The 22,017-nt window shown below is 29.4% G+C and overlaps 1 protein-coding gene across 1 annotated transcript in view; it reads right to left on the bottom strand.

The window, feature by feature from the left end:
• Nucleotides 1-529: 529 nt before the first annotated feature.
• Nucleotides 530-22,017, bottom strand: part of SA1 (stromal antigen) — a 138,626-nt gene continuing 117,138 nt past the window's right edge. Inside the window, exons 22-23 of the mRNA XM_075361127.1 lie at nt 7,755-7,808; nt 530-820 (exon numbers count right to left, since the gene is read on the bottom strand). Of these exons, the coding sequence (XP_075217242.1) occupies nt 652-820; nt 7,755-7,808 (223 nt within the window). The 3' untranslated portion in view covers nt 530-651. The remainder of the gene's footprint in view (nt 821-7,754; nt 7,809-22,017) is intronic.

Genomic DNA, 22,017 nt, shown 5'->3' with positions numbered 1-22,017 from the left:
TTAGGGTTTCTAACAGTGCATACCCAGCTTGCAAATAATCCCTTGAGAACTGAGTATTTCATCCCAGGATGGGAGTAGGCAGAAATACAAAGTAGTTGAAATACATACTGCAATAAATTTTTTCCTGCCAAAACTAAAAAGTTACCACACCACAGACACAGGTTTCAATAAAGAAAGTCCTCAACCAACTTTGGAATTGTAAGGCATGTCAGTATCCAAGTAAGCCATTCAATTGGGAGTATGATTAAATAGTTTTTTTTCTAAGTAAAATTATCACAGTGGTAGTTTATGTAAAAAAATCCCATTAAAATAAATATATGAATAAAAACTGAACATATTAAAATATGAATGAATATACCAAAAAGCTATGGTGTATAACTAAAGAACTGCTAGGTGATTATTTAATAAAAATAAAATTAATGCAGTATCAAAAGTATATTTTAAAAGATCTAATTTCTGTTTTAAATTAATCTAAAATTAATTTATATTTTAGAAAAATAATTTTTTTTTATAAAAAAAAATTTTTATAAAATTACTTAATTTAACAGGACAACATAAAATAAAAATAAATATATTACATAAAACTAAATAAGATATTGATTTTAATAACAGTTTGTATAAAATTAAACAGCTTAAACTAGTTAAGATGATTCACAATTCATCATCTGATTGTTCAACATAACTGTATGCAAATTTTGCACACTGCCTTTGTGGTCTTGAAGAAACAGGAGATGTTGCATTAGGATCATCTATGGCCACAGCTGGAGATGGTGTTCGTTCATTATGTCTTCTTGCACCTCGTAATACATTAACTTCCAACCTTAACATTAAACATATGTACATGTATTATAATAGAGTACACAAACAAACTTTAACACTAACACTGTCTAGTTTACACCAGAACACTGAATTTCATAATCTTTTTACCATTTACCATCTTTTTTACATTCAGGTAAAAAAAAAAAAATTCGACATCAGTTGTTGAATTGTGATTGAACATGCTTCATTTCATTTGTCGGAATCAACAGTTGCAAGAAACATAATGGTTCTTTCAGTAGAACCCATTTTTCTCGTTGAACATGTCTTTTGTGAACACAGGCAAGTATACTGATTTAGTGAAGCAAACGTTTCCTAAAACGTTTCCAAATACTCCTTTTTCTCACCGTAATGCAGTTCAAACTCTTACCGAAACATTTTGGGCAATAGGCTCTGCTGAAGATGTTGATCAAAGTGGAAGACCACCACCTAAACTAAACAAACATAAACTGATTGATATCAGATGCTATGGCTGGAAGTCCATCTAAGTCAATGTGTAAGTTAGCACAGCAGCAAGATATCAAACTTGCTACTGTACATAAAGTTGTAAGAAAAGAACTGAAAAAGTAATGTGTGTTCAAGAACTGAAACCTACAGATCATGCCAAAAGATTAATTATTTTCAATGGTTTAAACGTTATATTGACCAAAATTCCATAGGTGTACTAGACATTGTTTTTTTACAGCTGAAGCATGGTTTCATGTGGGAGGGTATATTAATTCATAAAATACATGACTGTGGTTGACTACTAACCTAATGTTCCAAAACATTCTTTTTTGTATATGTATTATGGAATAAAGAATTATTATTATTATATTGTTTTTATTAATTGTTAATTCTAGTATTGTAAATTAGTAACAAATTAAGTAATAATTTTTTCACAATAATAGACCTAATAATTTAAGAAAAAACTACATGTGATAATCTGACGTTAATTATTGTAGAACATTAGGTGTAATTAAACAGTTAAAAATTGTTAAAAGTTATCAGAGATGTTCAAAGTGTCCACCATTAGAAATTACACAAGTCTCCAGTCTTTTTCTGTGAGATTGTCTTAACCATTCAAAAATTCTGCGAGTATTCCTAATTTCTTGAAATTCATTTTGGATCCCTTGTTGAAGATACTTAATGTTGAATTAGACAAACAATAATGTGTTTCAAATGGCCTCGCACGTAGAAGTCAAGAGGGTTTAAGTCAGGTGATCGGGCAAGCCAGTGTATTGCCCCTTCGTGGCCTATCCATTTTTCATGGAATGTTTCATGAAATCTGATACCAACTGACTGAAATGTGCTGGAGCTCCATCATGGTGAAACCACATATTTACTCTTAATTGTAGAGGTCGGTCTTCCACAAAATGTGAAAGATTTTTGGTTAAATGAGCAAGATTTTTTCCATTTAAATGATTTGGTAGAATGACAGGACCCAAAAGATAGTCATTAAAAATACCTGCCCATATGTTCAGGGAAAATCTTTGTTGATGGCTACTTTGGAAGGTACCATGAGGATTCTTGTTGCTCCAGATATACTGGTTGTGATAGTTTGGAACACCATTCCTGTTGAAAGAAGCTTCATTTTTACATTGTTAACGTGATCAACAATAATAGTCACTATGTAAAATTATTCAAAAGTGAAAAATTAATATCTATTGTTCTATTGTTATTTAACATTAAATCTTATTGTGAGAAAATTATTACTTAATTTGATACTAATTTAAAATACTAGAATTAACAATAAATAAAATCAATATTTAATCGAATTGAATGCAAAGTGAAAGACATGAAAACAGACACAAAATTACATCAATTTTCTGCCATAACTTAACTATTTGTTAACCAATTTAAAAAATAAAATGACATTTTATTCAAAATAAGGGGCTTAATTTTTTAGCAAATAACATAAATTTTCATAAAACTAATATTTACGGAGATATAATGGATTGAAAAATAAACATGGCCACCATTTCATAATTTGCGAAGGTATTTAATTCCTGATTTTTTCTAATTTTAAAAACTTTATTACCAAGACGCTTACCAAATATTAATGTGATTTGTCTATCTGAACTTGAGATATAAATTTTTATATAAAAACAATAAAATGGCGGTCAGGGGAGAATGAAGGAGAAATCACCATTTTTCCTAAGGATATTTTTTATTAAGTTTTACAAGTAGAATCCAAAAAGTATAGCCATCCCACCATTCTAGAAACACTCTGTATACATAATCATGAATTTGTAGTTTAACATACTAGCAGTTCAAAGACTATCAAACACAGAAGGTTGGAGACATGTTAAGAGTCAAACAAATCCGGCAGATTTTACTTTCCATGGGTCACAGCTGAAATGCTTGTGAAGTCATTATTGTGGTGGAAGGATTGGTGGTTATTGAAAAAAGGTATGTGGGAGTCAGGTGAGAACTTTCAATTTTATGGAGATGATAAACTTTTCAAACATAAACAAAAATTCAATGTACGTATAACTACAGAAAGTCAAATTGCAGTTCATTCATTATTAGAAAAATACTCAGATATTCAGAATTGTTGCTTACATATTAAGATTTTGTCATAATTCAAGAAACATTCAGAAAAATAATCATCTTTCTTGTCCAAGAATCGAATAAGACAGAAATAAAGATCTTTCAGATAATAAAACAGGAACAATTCCCTGATGAATATCAATCCTTAAAAAATAAGAAAAATATCTCAGATAAAAGTAAAATCATTTTACTGCCCCCTTTCTTGGATGAAAATAATGTTATTAGAGTGAATGGTTGACTTCAAAATCCAAAGTTCACATTCGATCAAAAACATCCAGTAATACTATTAGAGAATTCAAGAATCAATAGACTCATCATTAAATATGAACACTTAAAACAATTACATGCAGGACCACTTGTACTACTCGCAGCAATTCGTCTAAGATATTGCCCAATAAATGGAAGAAAGGTCGTAAATCTATTTGCCGTGAAAATATCGCATGTTTTAAAATCAAACCAAAAAGTGCAGAACAAGTCATCGGTAGCTTACTGATGTGATATGTTCAACCTTCATGTCCGTTTCTGAAAGTTGGCGTTGATTATTGTAGTCTTTTTTACATACTGCCGTCTCACCGACGAGGAGACAAGTCTAATAAGGGTTATGTGGTAGTTTTTATTTGTATGTCTAAAAGAGCAATCCATTTAGAATCAGTACAGTATTGACCACTAATGCATTTTTGGTTGCTTTTTAGCGTTTTGCATCACGAACAGAAAAACCAAAAGTTTTTAGTGAACAGGTGAGAAATTATGTTGGTGCAAGAAACAAGTTCAGGGAATTGTATATCTTTTCCTTCCCAACTCTGAATTGTACATTTCTCCCAACGGTGAACCAATTTTCTCATTTGTCAATGAAGGAAGAATGCTGACAGTCTTTTCGTGATCCGTGATCTTAATGTGTCAGTTAATCATCAGTATCATCTTTGGTGAATTAAGTACTCTTAATATTCTTTATTTGAGAAAAGAAGTGGAAATTGCAAGGCACCATATCTGGTGAGTATCTTGGGTGTGGAATATATTCAAATTTCAATTTCACAAGAGCCTTGGCAGTTGCATTCGATGTGTGTGGCTGCTCAGGTTTACCGTAGGTTGGTTTATGAGAAGTTAGCAGCTAAATGGTAGTCAGATGATAATCATTAATTGAACTGAGAGTTAACTCACAAGTAAAGATTTTATGAGGGGTAGCTGAAATGTAATATACAGTTGCTCAGAATTTATAAATGTAAAGAGGTAATCAAATTTACAAAAAACAGCATAAATATATATTTTATTTGCTACAGAATTTTAATTCTTTTTCCCATGTAGTCTTCATTTGTAGTTACATACTTCTCCCAACGGTAAACCATTTTTCTCATTTGTCAATGAAGGAAGAATGCTGACAGTCTTTTCGTAATCCGTGATCTTAATGTGTCACTTAATCATCAGTATCATCGTTGGTGAATTAAGTACTCTTAATATTCTTTATTTGACAAAAGAAGTGGAAATTGCAAGGCACCAAATCTGGTGAGTATCTTGGGTGTGGAATATATTCAAATTTCAATTTCACAAGAGCCTTGGCAGTTGCATGTGATGTGTGTGGCTGTTCAATAACATGTTGCAGAATTATTGGCTCTGTGAATTGTTGAACATGATGCATACATCTCCTAAGATGTTTTAGAAGCACAAGAGTTTCACAGAACTGGTTGAGCATTGTGAGTTTCATTCCCAATATTTGGTTTACTAACTGGTAGAAAAAATTTTATTGCTCACCTTTTCACAATACTTTGACTACAGACTGCGTTAAGATGGTAATGAATGTTACTTGCATTCCCTTTTCTAAAAATTTAGTTGCTGCAAATTGTTTTAGATTTTTGACGTAATGGGCATAGTGTAGACATATTGAAACAGTGGCAATTGACAGAAAATTAGATTGCATGGGTCAAGGTTTAGAATGTTAGTGATAGGGGAATGAAACTACATCATGACAGTGCGTCGCTTTGTGTGACATCTTGGTCTCTTCTTCTGTACACTACATTTCAGCTGCCCTTTGTATTTTTAACAACAGTTGCAATTCATTTTTTTTGTTCTTATTACAATCCTTTCTTCATAGTTAAAAATCAAAACATAAGTTACAAATAAAAAGTTTTCAGATTTATAAGTGTATCGCAATATTTTCCTGTGAAATAAAATTTAGTTTAGTTTATGCAATAATGAAACAAATTCCAACCTTTATTTGTTAAACAATTAAGATATTTTAAATAAGTGAAATGATAAATGAATATTTTATTCTGATTGGTGCAGAATAATAATATATGATACCTGTACCATATTTAGTAACAGGTAGGAGGTGTGATATGGACAAAGTGCAATGTGAATAATTTTTTTAGTTCAAAGTAATTAAAAATTATGTGTTACTACTTTAGGATCTGATTTAGAACATTAATATTAGCAATAACTTACTGTAAATGTTTGTTTCAAAAATGTCATGTCTTTGAGTTACAGTTAGAGAAATACTTTTCCCAGTTTCTCAAAGGATAAAATGAAGCTACGTTGAAACCCTTGGAAATCCAGAGGGAAAAATTTGTTGTTTTTTGTATCTTTTGACTTGAAAATAATACGCTTGATTTGAAAAATAGGTTTGATGTACAACAGGTTCCGGAATAATTTCCCTAAATTTCTGAGAATTGTTACAAAAATTGAAAACTGAAATAAAAAAAGTTGCCTTTTTAGGTTTTCCATAAATTAACTTTGTTGAATTACCAATAAATAAATGGATTCTCACAAAATTTGTAGAGAATTATATTCTGAAAAAATCATTTCTTAGTTATTTCTGAATGTTGTAATTGCCTTCTGTTGACTTTATTTACAAATTTTTTTTTCAACATTAAATTCTGAACAAATTTTGAGCAATTTTTATTTTTTTGACAATCGACCTAAAATAATATACAGGGTTATTCAAAAAGGAGAATATTTAAACATTTTTATTTCTAACAAAGCATAAAAGACAGAAACATAAATAATGTGACAGTGGTGGATAGAGGAAGGTTCAGTTGCTGATAATTCTGCAACACATTATTGAGCGGCCACACACATTGCATGGAACTGCAAAGGCTCTTGTAAAATTGAAATTCCAACATATTCCACACCCAAGATACTCACCAGATATAGTGCCTTGCAATTTCCACTTCTTTTCTCAAATAAAGAATATTAAGAGTACTTAATTCACCAAAGATGATACTGATGATTAACTGACACATTAAGATCACGGATCACGAAAAGACTGTCAGCATTCTTCCTTCATTGACAAATGAGAAAAATGGTCACCGTTGGGAGAAGTATGTAACTACAAATGAAGACTACATGGGAAAAAGAATTAAAATTCTGTAGCAAATAAAATATATATTTATGCTGTTTTTTGTAAATTTGATTACCTCTTTACATTTATAAATTCTGAGCAACTGTATATTACATTTCAGCTACCCCTCATAAAATCTTTACTTGTGTGTTAACTCTCAGTTCAATTAATGATAAACTTAATTGAACTCAATTTAACTTCTCATAAACCAACCTATGGTAAACCTTCTTAATAATAACAAGATTATTGTTTCTTCTCAAGAACTGTAACTCTGGTGGTCTAGAATTCACAAAAAAATCACACTTTCAATATACCATAACAGAGTATTAACTGCTCAGAATTTTGTAGGTAACAAACCTCTCTGTTATGTGATCTGATGTTAAAATTTTAGGCATCCATCTATTATATTAATTTTCATTATATTATATTAATTCAACCTTTGAATAGATTCATCTGAACTAGCATTTAGACTGGATATCAGTTATTCTGGTAGATACTTGTCTGTTAAGCTTTATCACTTTAATCTACCCACTGCAGTAAACCATTAGTTAATGTATAAACTGGTTTTTCAGATAGATATTCTTATTCAACACTAAAACAGCTCTTTGTAACACAACCCGCTAAACATATTTCCATATTGTTTTAACATATGTTTGGGAAAAACTGGTAGTGAAATGTCTTCTGCTAACATAATTCAACACTACTATTATGTTCAACATCTGAATACTCTTACAAAAATCAGAAACATTATTAAAAACACAACACACAATTTATTAACAAGATAAACTGGTTTAATTTCTGTAAATTTAAAAGACTAAACTTATTTCAATAGTGCTGCCATCTGAAAGTTACGTAACACTTCTCTGATCACATGGTTTATATCTAATTACTGACTGAATGGCCTTTTTACTGTTAACTGATTTTTGCTAATAACTTCATTTTCATTAAAAATAAATCCCAAGCAAGAAAAATTTAATATATGTATATACGTTTAATATATATGTTTATAATAATGGTCATCTTTTAATTAAAACAAATAGTCCATTTTAAATAGCTTACAATGGGAAATTATTACCTTCCAACTTTCCTTTTCTTTCTTGATCTTACAGAATCATCCAGGGGCAAAGACCTGAAATGTCAAGCACAAAATTTAAAATTAATGATTAAAAAAATATTATTAACATTAGCTGCCATACCACATCATAATCACAAAGTTGATTTTTAAAATATAAAAAATCATAAATAAATAGATAGATAACCATATGGATTTTGCGTAATGTGAAAGAAGGGATATCAAATTTTATAACTTTAAAAGAACATAAATTCTCATGAATGATTTTCAACTAAAATAAAAAAATAAATCAAGTTTTTTTAATCTTAATTATTTTAGGTAAGTTCCAGTATCTGTAACTCAGCAGATACCAAAATTAGATTCCACTTCCTACAAACCATGCTCGCTCACATCTTTCAGTTTTCAAACTGCCAGTTTGAAAAATGATCTTCCCTAGTAGATGGTTCAAAATATACTTTTTTATAGTAAATAACATTTTTACAGCTTCAAAAATACACACCTAAAGATGTGATGTATGTATTTTTTGGCGGTAAAGGAGTAAGTATGTCTTGACCGATCCAGTCATTCAAATTGGGATATTCAAATAGTAAACTACTTCTTTATTTAAGAGATAATTTAATCAAAAATAAATGCTACAATTTTACCAATATATATTTTCAAACTAGAGTATGTAACAACCCACATTTTAATTCTACTAAATGCTAACAAGAATTTAAAAATGACGAAAACTAAACAAAATTTTATGAAATCTGCTTATATTTTTTTATACTGATAATGAACAAAATTAATAAGGCCAATTTCATGTTGTCAAACAATTATTAATTAACCAGGATTATGTCAGAGGATTACATATGTATACAATCTCTAAAAAAACCAAACTTACATAATCTATTTGTAACACAAATTATTACTGACATAATTATAAATTATACATATATTTTTTTTTAATCATACATTACACAAAGCACATCACAGTAAAATGTTTCATGAGAGCAGGAAACTGATAGATGAAATTTAATAATTCTGATACAAAAGTCTTGAATATAATAAACTTTCACACCAACTTCATTGAAGTAATTAAACATTGACAAAATCTAAAATACATAATTTTCTGCAGTACAAAAAAAGGTTAAAGGTAAGGAAAAATAGAGTATGTTATCTAGAAAAATAATGAAAGCAATGTTTTGTTTTTATGGCAGGTTTCAAAGTACACAATATGCTAAGTGAGAAAAAAGGAACACTACATCATATATTACCTGCACCAGTACTTTAATTAAGCAGTTTTCAAACAGGTAATAACTCACCCGTTATAGTGGTAATTCCTCACAGGAAAACCGCTCCACTTAAAAGCACCAACGCCGGCTACAGAAAAAATTACTTATGAAAAACAACTTTTGTTAACATTGTTTAGTTAATCATTCAAAGCATAGGGCACCAAGTTATTTTATTTTATGTCACAATTGATAAGATAATAATTAGTTTATCTTTACTGTAAATAAGTTTTTATGCAGAATGGATTTCAGATGTAACAGAATCATTAGATTTTAAACAGGAATTGTTTACTATTCTGTACATTACATATCAAAGAATTCATTCAGTTTTGAAAGTAACAGCTAACTTTACTTACAACTTAAAAAATAATTTTACTAAAGCTGGTAAAAAAAATACTATTATAATATTTGGAGTAAGCAGCATACAGCATATACTAGCCCTTACTAATAGCACAAGTACAGTTACACTTATCCAAACAGTATGTTAAAGTGGATAAATGTTAAAAATTTTTAAAGAAAAGTCATAGGTTGTATCAATTTTAGTTTATACATTAAAATTATGTTCATTAAAAGAAGGTATTAAGTATATAAAATAAATAAAGAACTTGCTTTATTGACAATTCAATTTGCCATAGCAATTAAATTCCAGCATCTGAAATATATCCCATGCAAACAGTTTTACTAACTGTGCTTGGCCTAATTTGAGATATTTAGTTGTAAAGAGCTTGGATGTGGATCAAACCTAAAATTATTCATGAGTAGTACAATTTTTTTAAAAACCTAAACAATGACAAACATACTGAATGACAGCAAGGATCAACAACTCAGTGATTTAATCTAACACATTCTGTGAAGCAATGGAAGATGGAGTTGCATTTAATCAATCACATTTGGAATGCTGAAAGGCTGCAGTGAAATGACTGATGGTTACCAGAAACTAAAAAGAGGCAGATATCATAGTTACCGGATTCAGAAAGAGAAACCAACAGACAACTTTCAATTTTCAAAATCAATATCATGTTCCTCAAGAATTCCTGTTTTACATATCTGACTTAAAGATGGGGGCTGGGTTTTAATATCAAATAAAAAAAAATCCTTTTTTTTTAAAAAAAAGATAGTTACTATCATTTGGTAAAAATGTAATTACTTATTTTTAAAAAAAAATATTGAAATAGTTTCCTTTCCATTTGTCCTTCCTTTCATAATTCAAATTACTCTATCATGTGGTCTCTGAACTAGCCACACAAGGAATTCATCCCTTAACACAACATGCATGAAATTATTTTCATTCAAGTTGAAGAGGTGATCACATGGCCTACCTATATCTGAACCTCAATGTTTAATACCAGTTTCAAGGGTTATGGGATAATATGGAAAGATCTGATCATACTATTTACAAACAATTTGATGACTAACAAACTTTGTTGTGTAAAATTTCAGAAGCAATGCACTAAGTTCTTTGATGCTGTTTACCACTGCTGCTTTAAATAACTGCTTTTTTCTTCTGTGTTTTTTCAGTTCTAGTTTTTCAAGCATCCTTCACTGAATTCAGATTTAAAATTTCTGGTAACCACTGGCTGTTTAACCACAGCCATTAAGAATTCAATTATGATTGATAAATATGGCTATAGCTTCTGTACATAACAGAATTCAATTACTTTTATTCGATCAATTAACCCGACTGATCCTCACTATTATTCAAATATGCTTCCATGTTACAGATGCTGCAAAAAAGAAACAAAAATGTATTTTCTAAAAATCAATAATTTTGGCAATCTGGATAAATAAAGGTTATGAAAGATCAAATAAATTAATCAATTAAGGTAGATATTTACACATTTAATTTACTGATCTTCGACAAGCATTAAAACATATTCACACATAGCACGATTTAGAATAAGCTTTTGAGCTGTTTACACTTCTTCAGTACTAGGGTTGATTATTATTTTACTAAGTCATGAACAGAAAATAAAAATTAAATTGAAACAAATGCCCACATGTAAAGTAAGAGAGTTCAGATTACTGATTAGTTTGTATAAGAATATTGCACTTTTCAAATTTCGTTAACTGAATTCAGAAATCCTTTTCTTTCAATAAAACAATTATAGCAAACCTTTTTCTCAAATCTTGATATGCTGATTTAAATGACTTTTTCCTACATACAAGTCCCTTTATTATAATACAGTTTATACTGACTTATGTCCAAAAAAGATAAACTAACTACTGCTGTGGATAGTTTGGATTAGAAAAAAACTGTGGTTTAAACAAATCTAAATTTTGTTAAGAGAAATTATTATAGTTTTATATCAGGAAAATTTCACCTATTACACATGAGATTGATTAACAGTTTAAAGTTAAAAAATAGATTTTAAAAATACCTGGATATTGAATACCAGTTTTTTTTTACACAAAAGATGTTTAAAATAAGTTATTTAAAAAAATTTATGTTAAAAATATAACTTCATATTTAATAAAAAAAACCTAATGACAGTAACCCAAAATCATGTAAATTAACAAGCAATTCATATTATATTGACCTTCCCGGGAAAAAAAATCCTACTTTTACACCTGCATCCTCTCATTCTGATGAATATATTAACAATGAAGAAATGTTTATAAATATTAACTACATTAATATAATCATTAAATCAATAAGTTTTGAACTGTTTAGTTCATATCTATCAGAGATTAAAATAGAAAGTGAAATACCAAGGAACATCTGGAATGATTTCATAAGAATGTTACTATTCTTTATTCGATTTATGATATTGCCAAGGAGAGGGTAAAGTTGAACCTGTTACACTGGTTAAACACAAAATTTTTTATCAGATATCAGGGAGAACAACAACTTATATTCACTCAAAATTTTCAAAGTTCATTTGATGCTAACAACAAATTGAGCATCAGGCAAGGAAAAGAATTATGCCAACATCAATGAATATCTTAAATAAGAGAAATGTTGAAACCAGTTACAAGGAGCTTACACTGAAAAAACTTTGACAACAGCCACTGCCTGGTAAGAACATTTTAATAAAAGGCGGTTCTGAAATGGTCAATTTAACTCAATATATATATTCTGTAATTTTGCACTGAATAGTGCAGAATTTCTGCACCATTACTTAAAGAGACCTAGAACCTATCAAAAAGAAAGAATTTGATCCAAAAAAACAAAAGGAGTCATACATTATTCTGAAAGGTATTAATTTAGTACATATCATATAATTTTACCAACCAAACAAGCCTGTAAAAATTAATTAACATTACACATGTGACTCCCTCTGGAAAGGGGAACGCATTGCATCCTCCAAACACTAGGGCTCCCAAAAGGCGCATTCCTGCTAGGCCAGAAGGTTCTAGCACCAAAAGGGCTTCAGAAGACGGACTGAAAGGGAATCATGTCAGGAGAACGAAGCTCATACGAGATTAGTCTCCCTAGGTCAACCCTAGTCAAAAGGATCGAAATGCAGCAAATAATTCTGTCCATAAATAAAACAGAATAAATATAACCGCTACTAAATAACTAAATTACCTGCCCATTAAAAGAAATATGCAGCAGCAAGGGATTTTTGTCCAGGTTGTGCGATTAGTAGGGAGATACATAATACTCCCATTACCCTTGCTTCCATTCTGTAATTAACATTACAATGTTTATCCCACTGTCTAGTTTTTATTAATTGTGTTTTTAAATTTCAGTATTTTTCAAAATGGATTGGAATCTACTTAGATATTATAATATATGTAATAATACTTAAATATGTAGATAATACTTAGATATGCATAATATATTAATGATTTATAACAGCTGCTTGTTATAAAGTTTAAAGTGCTCTTGTTTTTACAAACGTGTGAAGTAACTGCAACCATACCCAATCCCTATTATTACCCTAGTTAATTGGCAGGTTACTGAAATGGCACATAATCATGAGTAAAAAAAATATAATTAAAAAAAATTGGAAAGAAATCAAAATATTTTTTAAGGAAAATTTTTTAAGTTAAAAATTGGGAAGTTATCAATTTTGGAATGTAATGCTTTAACAGAAAACAAATCCCAATTTTAGAAATATATTTATTAATTGCCCATCAAGAAATCTGAAATTCACTAGTTAGTTTATTGGATCAATAAACTACATTACAAACCTTTTGTAATTATTATAAAGGCACGCAATAAATATAATTAATTTAAATATGTTGAATTTTTAAAAAATAATTTAAATTTTATAACTAACCAATAAATCAAAATATGTTAATTTTCTACAAAAACTACATTACATACATTAAAAAAATAAACATAAAGTGATTAGTACAATTAACTAAATAGGAAAAACCCAGAGTTATTAGTAATAAACAAAACATTTATAAAAAAAAAATATATAAATATATTAAAAGTCATATAAAAGTTTAATTTTCGGTGCTGCCGATTATTTAAAAATGAAAAGTTTGCTGAATTTAAAGACATGCAAAAAATAGTGGGACATAAATAAAAAATGAACACATTATAAAATATTACATAATTTATTTCCAATATTATTCCAAATAATGTACAAAATTCTATAAGTAATAACTAATTATAAAAATTAACCTGTTAAAAAAATAAATACCACTCTTACCCACAAACCAAAATTATGGTAATATAAATATAAACATAATTAGTTTTTAACTACAAAAATTGATTTAATTGAAAAATCCTACTGAATTGCAGCCATTATTTTTTATTTATTTAAAAAAAGGAATAAAAACATACTTCTTAAATAAAAATGTTAAATCAATAAAATTCTGTATTCAAATTATAGCCAGTAAAGGCACACAGTGATTAAAAACACAAACTGTAAAGTAGCTACTTTGTATAAGTTTTAACAGTACATATTTACATTGAATTAATTGATATTCAAATGATTCAAATACAGACAAGTCAATTAATCATAAAATAATTTAAGATTTTCATAAAATAAGTATTAAAGATAGCTAACAATATCTGAATGAAATTAGACATATTCTGGTCAAGAGACAGAATAAAAAAATAATATACATATACTTATTAATTTATTAAATAAAATTATATCAATGCAGTATAGCATGATTTAAATTAATATTCATATAAATCCTTTTCAAATAAATGTAACTGATTTGAACTTTGGTCCTACAACCCCATAGAACTGTAAAAATGCTAGTCTGTGCCTGTTCAAAATCTACAATTTTTTTGCAAATAAAACATAAAAATATCTGAAAAAATGAAATTAAATGTATCACTGCATACTTTAATTCTATTAAATCAACCAGTTAATGAGGACATCTGAACCTGCTTCAGACACAGAAAGAAGAAATACACTTCCACCGTGAGAGCAAGACCAAACCGATCTTATTTTTCATTATTCTTGTAATTCCAACAAACATATTTCTTAGTAAGGAAAGCCTTACTCCAACCTCTGTTTACTGTTACACATATTTAAAGATTTTTCATAGCACTTACTGGCTTATGTAGAACAAAGAATTTTATTATTTAGATAAATAAATTTTAAACAAAGATGGTACACTATGAAAGAAAAAGTCGACAGGTGAGTGGAATAATTGAAAAGTTATATGAAGGATATGAATTAGAAACTGGTGTTATAGAGGAAGTCGAAGAGGATGAGAAGGGAGGTACAATACTAAGATCTGAATTTAAGAGAGCATTAAAAGATTTGAATGGCAGAAAGGCTACTGGGATAGATGAGCTACCTGCAGAATTACTGCGCAGTGCAGGTGAGGAAGAGATAGATAGATTATACAAACTGATGTGTAATATTTACGAAAAAGGGGATGTTCCGTCAGACTTCAAAAAGAGTGTTATTGTCACGATACCAAAGAAAGCAGGAGTAGATAATTGTGAAGAATACAGAATAATTAGCTTAACTACTCATGCATAAAAAATCTTAACTATATTTTTGTACAGAAGAATTGAGAGGAGAGTGGAAGAAACGTTAGAAGACCAATTTGGTTTCAGGAAAAGTATAGGGACAAGGGAAGTAATTTTAGTACACAGATTAATAGTAGAAGGAAGATTAAAGAAAAACAAACCAACATACTTGGCATTTATAGACTTAGAAAAGGCATTTGATAATGTGGAATAAAATATTCAACATTTTAAAAAATGTATGGTTCAAGTATAGAGATAGAAGAAAAATTGCTAACATTTACAGGAACCAAACTGCAAGAAATAGTAATAATTGAAGAACATAAGAAAGAAGCAGTAATAAAAAAAGGGGGTTAGATAAGGATGTTCCCTAACCCCATTACTTTTTAATCTTTATGTAGAACAAGAACTTAATGATGTTAAAGAACAATTTAGAGCCGGAGTAACAATACAAGGTGAAAAGATAAAGATGCTACGATTTGCTGATGATATGGTAATTCTAGCTGAGAATAAAAAAAGATTTAGAAGAAACAATGAATGGAAAGGATGAAGTCCTATGCAAGAACTTACCGCATGAAAATAAACAAGAACAAAATGAAAGTAATGAAATGTAGTAGAAATAATGTAGATGGACCACTGAATATCAAAACAGGAAAAGATTACGGAAGTAGAAGGATTTTTTTTATTTGGGAAAAAGAATTACTAAAGATGGACAAAGTAGGAGCAATATAAAATGGTGAATAGCACAGGCAAAACGAGCTTTCAGTCATAGATATAATTTGCTTACATCAAAAATTAATTTAAACATCAGGAAAACATTTTTGAAAGTATATGTTTGGAGTGTAGTTTCTTTATATTGAAGTAAAACTTGGACGATCTATAGTACCTGAGAAGAAATGACAGAAGCTTCTGAAATGTGGTGCTATAGGAGAATTTTAAAAATCAGGTGGGTGGATAAAGTGACAAATAAAGAGGTGTTGCAGCAAATTGATGAAGAAAGAAGCTTTTGGAAAAATATAGTTAAAAGAAAAGACAGACTTATAGGCCACATATTAAGACATCCTGGAATAATTGCTTTAATATTGGAGGGGCAAGCAGGCAACATTTGGAATATGTAAAGCAAATTGTTAGGGATGTAGGATGTATACCGAAATGAAACGACTGGCACTAGATAGGGAATCTTGGGAGAGCTGGATCAGACCAATCAAATGAATGAAGACAAAAAAAAAAATTTTATTTTATCTATGTAAAGAAATAATTATGTCTATCTATAGCTACTGGATAACAACAATAATTATGAAATTTTAATATGGATCTTTTGTAAATCACTAACTTTTTTTTTTATATCTGCAACATATATTTCAGTATGTAATACAGGCCATAAGATTTTTATGCAAGATTGTTTTTTTAAACCATGTAAATGAATGACTAATCAAGTACGACTCGTCTAGGCAAACATTCTGGAATCCAGTTACAATTTTTTAATAATAACATAAGAAAATCTTACATCGGTTCAGTTTTCTTTCTACATTCTTCAATAACTGATAATAATGATGTGGGCTCATTTTTAAAAACATGATAGTATACAACAAGCAGTGGCAGAGATCTTACTTGGTAATGATAGACCTCCTCTACTCTTGTAATCTTAATCTATAAGAGAATCCATTAGCACATGATCTAAAATATTTCAATTCAGGTAATAACCAGCAAGTAAATGAACTAATTGATATAAAAAACTCTTCTTCCCCCATTATTAACCTGAAAAATTATTTAAATATTCATAGAGTTTTGAACTATTATGTAAGTCTAACATATAATTCACTTACTTTTGTGCGCTTTGTTAACAAAATTCCAACTTTTATAAGTTTCCAATGAATATTCTACAGGTTAAATAAAATCAAATTCATCTAAAAAATTGTATTAAATAAAAATACTATCGCACAAATATGTAGAATGAATGCAGTAATGATTCACTCTACAACAAAACGTTTATATCAGTAAAAAACATCTAGTTCACAAACTTAAAAATATCTTTATTATTAAAAAAACCTTACATACTTGTATCAAGAAATCCAAAGAATATAGAAAATAAATATTTTATGATCAAATACATTTAACTTTTAGCACAGAACTGTTCCATAAATGCAATGACATCAAACACAAAAACGGTTTGATATCAACAACAAACAGAATTAAACTTTTACAAAAGTTGAGGAAAAAATAATAAATGCAATTAAGAATCTGTTACCTTATATGCGAACAAAATGGAACTAAACTACTCACCAAGTCTATGATAATGAGTTCATCAGCCTGCAATTGATATAAACAAATACCAAAACGTCCTAATTCAGTAAATTTTAATGGATCCAAGCATTTAAAGGTACTGCAGCAACATTATTATAATAATGTTCACAGTAAATGGATATCTTGATACAAATTGATTAATAACATGTTCTTTGCAATTAATCCTTCTAACTAAACTAATAATTTTACAATGATTCATTCATAATATTGAAACTAAACAATTGAGGCGCTAAAAAGCAAAGCCAGCAATCTCCACTTTTTACAGAAATAGATAACGACAGCATTGTATTTATCAATATTTCATTTAGATGCAAAATTAGGTGTTATATAATCATTTCTCAATGTAAATCTGCCTTTAGTTACAAAGACAGCAATCTCCAGATCCTTTTTTTCGTTTCTTAAAAGAAAAACCTACAATATCCAAATCAGTCAATCTAAATATAAATTTGGAGGCAGGAAATCATAGCATGAGGTTATGTTTGTTTTTGAAAGGCGTGTTACCAAGTGTTGTGTTGTTTTCTTTAGTAAAAATATTTAGTATGTAAGAAGGATAAAAAATTTTAAAACACGGAAAGTGAAACTTAACCTTTGCCTGTGTCTTTGTCTAAAGCCAGAAAACTAACATCTAGACCACAAAAATAGAAATGAAATGTCGCTAAAGTATTCAGTTAGCCTATATTTCTTAATTTTTTTAATACAATCTAATGATTTGATATTGCTTTAAGTTGTTTCAAGAAAATGCAGTACTTTTAAAACAAGTTGTCCAATGAGGTTAGTGCTGTTCATCTTTTATTATTTTTTTAAGATGAATTTGGATCAACTGTAATAGTTTTGTTTGATTTCCAGATTCTGTTCATATGCTATTCCTCAGTATTCTGACTGTGGCCATAATACTGAAAGTATTTAGTATTCAGAACTCAACATGCAGAAATATTATAATTTCCATAAGCTGTATTACGACAATAAAGATAGGTCTTCACAGAATACATTTCTTTCAAATTATTGTAAAATGCCTATCAAAAGACATAGAGCTACAACTCATAGCCATGACAGTAAAAAATACAAACTAAATATTTTGTTAGGAAAAGATAGTGAGTGATCTTCTTCCAATTTGTCAGAAGGCATTTTTAAATGTATTGTGTATAACTTGATCAAGAATTAAATTTATTACTAAAAGCTTTGCTGAAACAGGGAATGCACCTGCTGAAAAGAGGAATGGTGATCAAGCATCACAAAAATTTGAGGCCAAAAAGATGTCTGTGACTGCATTCACTTTTAAATTAACACGCTGTGAACTACATTATTGTTGTTACAAACTGGGAGGCAATATCTTCCATCAGAGCTCAATATTGCTAAATTACATAAAATGTATTATACAAGTAAGTACTTGGTGAAGACCAAAACTTAAGTCAAAGAATGTTATTAAAATTTATTTTTAACTGGGTATTTAATATTGGTTTTGGAAGTTCACGAGCAGATATGTGTTCAACATGCTTAGAATTAAAAGAAAAAAATTAAAGTTGAAAAGATTTGTCAAAAAGAATGAGATTGTAGGGCAAAAAATAATTCATAAAAGGTGAGCAGAAATGTTTTATTTACTGTTAAAAGAGAATAATTCTGGTGCCATGGTTCTGTCATTAGACTGTCAAAAAACTTACCTTTATCACAGATATCAGATCAGGAGGCTTACTACAAGAGAGAGTGATATCTATACAACTTTACAATAGTCCAGGGTAGTTCAAAAGACTTCCTTAATAGACATACAAGCACCAGCTTTGTCTGGACTGAGAACATCCATAAAAAAGGATCAATTGTATAGTATCATGTTCCTATCAAATACTGAATTCTCTGGATTTTAAAGGAATTTTCAAAAACAGGCTCTTTGTTAATGGTTGTGGGGGACAAAACAAAATAAAATTATTACTGCAATAAGCTCTTGTTGGCTTTTGGATCCCCAAATTTGGAATCAGTTGAATTATATTTCCAGTTAGGGGCCATAGTTTCATTCCTCCTAATAGAGTTTTTAGTCTTTCTACAGCTGAAATTAACAAGAAACAAATTATTGAGAACTAAGATTAGTATCTGAAAATAACTGGAAAACACGCAAGGCTGGTAAAGGTTGGCAATGCTGAATGTCAAATGACTGGAAAAAAGTCAGAACCATTTTTAAGCCAGCGAGTTTTTGGCACTTCAAGATTGTACTATGCAAGCTATTTCCTTAAAAGGTCTAAATTCATCAAATGTTTTATTGTAAATACAATAAAACTGGGTTCAAGAATTCTACCACCATGAGATGTCTTCATTCAAATTTATTACCAAAATGGGTAAATGTCATGTCTATACATGACATGAACCCAGACCTAATTTTAACAAGTGCAAGAGGACTTTTCAATATAAAAAACACTGCTAATATTAAAATACTGCATGAAATTCATTTGACAGAAAACTGCCTGAAAATCACTAACTGGAATTTTATAAAACCCTAATTCCTGAGAACTTTTCTATTGGTCTTGCTGTTGCAGAAGATCCAGAAGAGAACTTATGTGAATATATAGAAAAATCTCTAGAACTTTTTTAGTTTTCTAGACGTTTTTTAGCTATGTAATAAAAGTTTTGTTCTACACTTTTTTTAGTAGATTATAAAAACATATTTATTTAAATATATGAGGGTCATTCAATAATTAGACAAACAATTTTTGTGAAGGAAACACAGAATGCAGGCAATTGAAACTTTTGTAACTGTTGGCAACCTTGAAGAGTGTCAGTCAGCTGTTTGATTAATATTTACATAAACATAACTTCTAAAGTCTTAGTTACAACGGCACGTCCGCTTGAACAAAGTACTTTTAAAAAGCAGCGTTCTGTGATCTGATTTTTACTTTCAGAAAGAGTACAACCGTCAGAAATATTTTCTCGAATGAACAAACAATATGGCAGTAGTTGCATGAACTATGCGAGTTTTTATGTGTGAGTGGAAAAGTTTAATAAAAGTGGCTGCAGAAGCATGACCGATGAGCACTGCTCTGGTTGTGCAGTAACAGTGTCAACATCGGTATCAGAATCTTGTACTGATTCACTTACCCAAGAAAACAAATGACTTACAGTTGAACAAAGTGCTGAAAAATGTCGAGTAAGTGTTGGCACAACTCATTTCATCATTCAAAACAAACTGACTACTGTAAGACTTGTGCAAGGTGGGTTCCCCATTTGCAGCAAATTCAAAAATTGTTTCAAAACAAAGGTGACACATTTTTGGACAATATTTTGACCTATGATGAAACTTTGATACATAATTTTGAGCTGGAGTCCAAGTGTCAAAGTATGCAGTGGAAACACCCTAAATCATCTGACTGTAAGAAATTCAAAACACAACCATCAGCTGGTAAGGTCATGTTAACCATCGTTTGGAGTGCCCATGGTCCAATTTTCTGTGATTATTTGGAGGAGCAATGCAAACAAACTTAAGCCTGTGCTGAATAGGAAATGTGTGAGATGGCGGAGGAAGGCATGCTGCTTCTTCTTCAAGACAGCGCTCAACCTCATACATCACAACTGATGCTGGAAACTAATGATAAAGTGGGTTGGGAGCTCCTACCTCATTCTCCTTACACCCCTGAACTTGCCCCTTTGAATTTTTATCTGTTTGGTCAGATGAAAGAAGCTTTGTGTGGCATCAAGTTCAACAACAAACAAACAGGTAAAAAAAATGTACAAAACTGGCTTTGAGATCGAGGTAAAGAATTATTTGCTGAGGAGATAAGAAGACTCATAAAAATATGGAACAAGTGCAGAGAAGATGGGGGAGGATTACGCGGAAAAGTAGAAAATTGTATTTATTAAACCATTTTTGCTGTACAGCTATTTGTTTAATTATTGAATGACCCTCTTATATTAATCTTTCATAATTTCATTGTAACTCACAACCATACAGCACTAACCTTCTTAATTATAGTAATCTTTTTAATTAAAATTCAGGTATTTCAATTTATTAATTCAATTTTCTTATGGTAAATACAATTTAAATTAATAAAAAGTTAAAAAAACACGTTTCATAATTTCAAAGTAAGCAATATCCAGTTTTTGGATGCAAAACCAACAATCTCCAAATTTAAACTGTTTTATCTAAATATTCTACATATAGAAACTAGTAAAATTTTACAGTATACAGTCTTAATGATACACTTAAGTATTAACCGACATTTCAAAGAATTCTACCTCAGAAAAATATCTAAAAATGATTTTGATCTCTCCTGTAAAACTTACTTCACTGGGAGATTGCTGGCTTTACTTTTTAGCACCTCAATTAATACAACAAAAATAACATTTTACAGTTAATTTAATACCTATATATAAAAACTGCATTTTAACGACATAATTCAATTACATGTTGTATATAAAATATAATTTACTACAAAACTGCTTCAAATAATGTTAACTCTACAATAATTAAAGCTATAACAGTATAGTATTTACTACAATTAATAAATTTTATTATTATTAAAATACAAATAAGAGCACCAATTAAAGGCGATTAAAATTTTTTCATTAAAGTAAAATTGCAGATAATTTCAACCAAAAATAAAACACTAAGAAGTAATACAAAACCAGTAAATTAAAGCACTCCACAGAAGATTCAAAATGTCAACTTATATGGAAAAGATAATTTAAGAAGTTTAATAGTAGTTATTACCTAATAATTATTTTACAAATGTAAATAGTATACAAATTTGAGAAAGTAATGTAACGTAATGCAAAGATGCCTCATAAGAACATCTTACTTATATATATTTTTTTCATACAT

This window comes from Lycorma delicatula, chromosome 3 (assembly GCF_047948215.1).
Source record: "Lycorma delicatula isolate Av1 chromosome 3, ASM4794821v1, whole genome shotgun sequence".
Classification (NCBI taxonomy): domain Eukaryota; kingdom Metazoa; phylum Arthropoda; class Insecta; order Hemiptera; family Fulgoridae; genus Lycorma; species Lycorma delicatula.
This window is presented reverse-complemented; position numbering and strand designations above follow the sequence as displayed.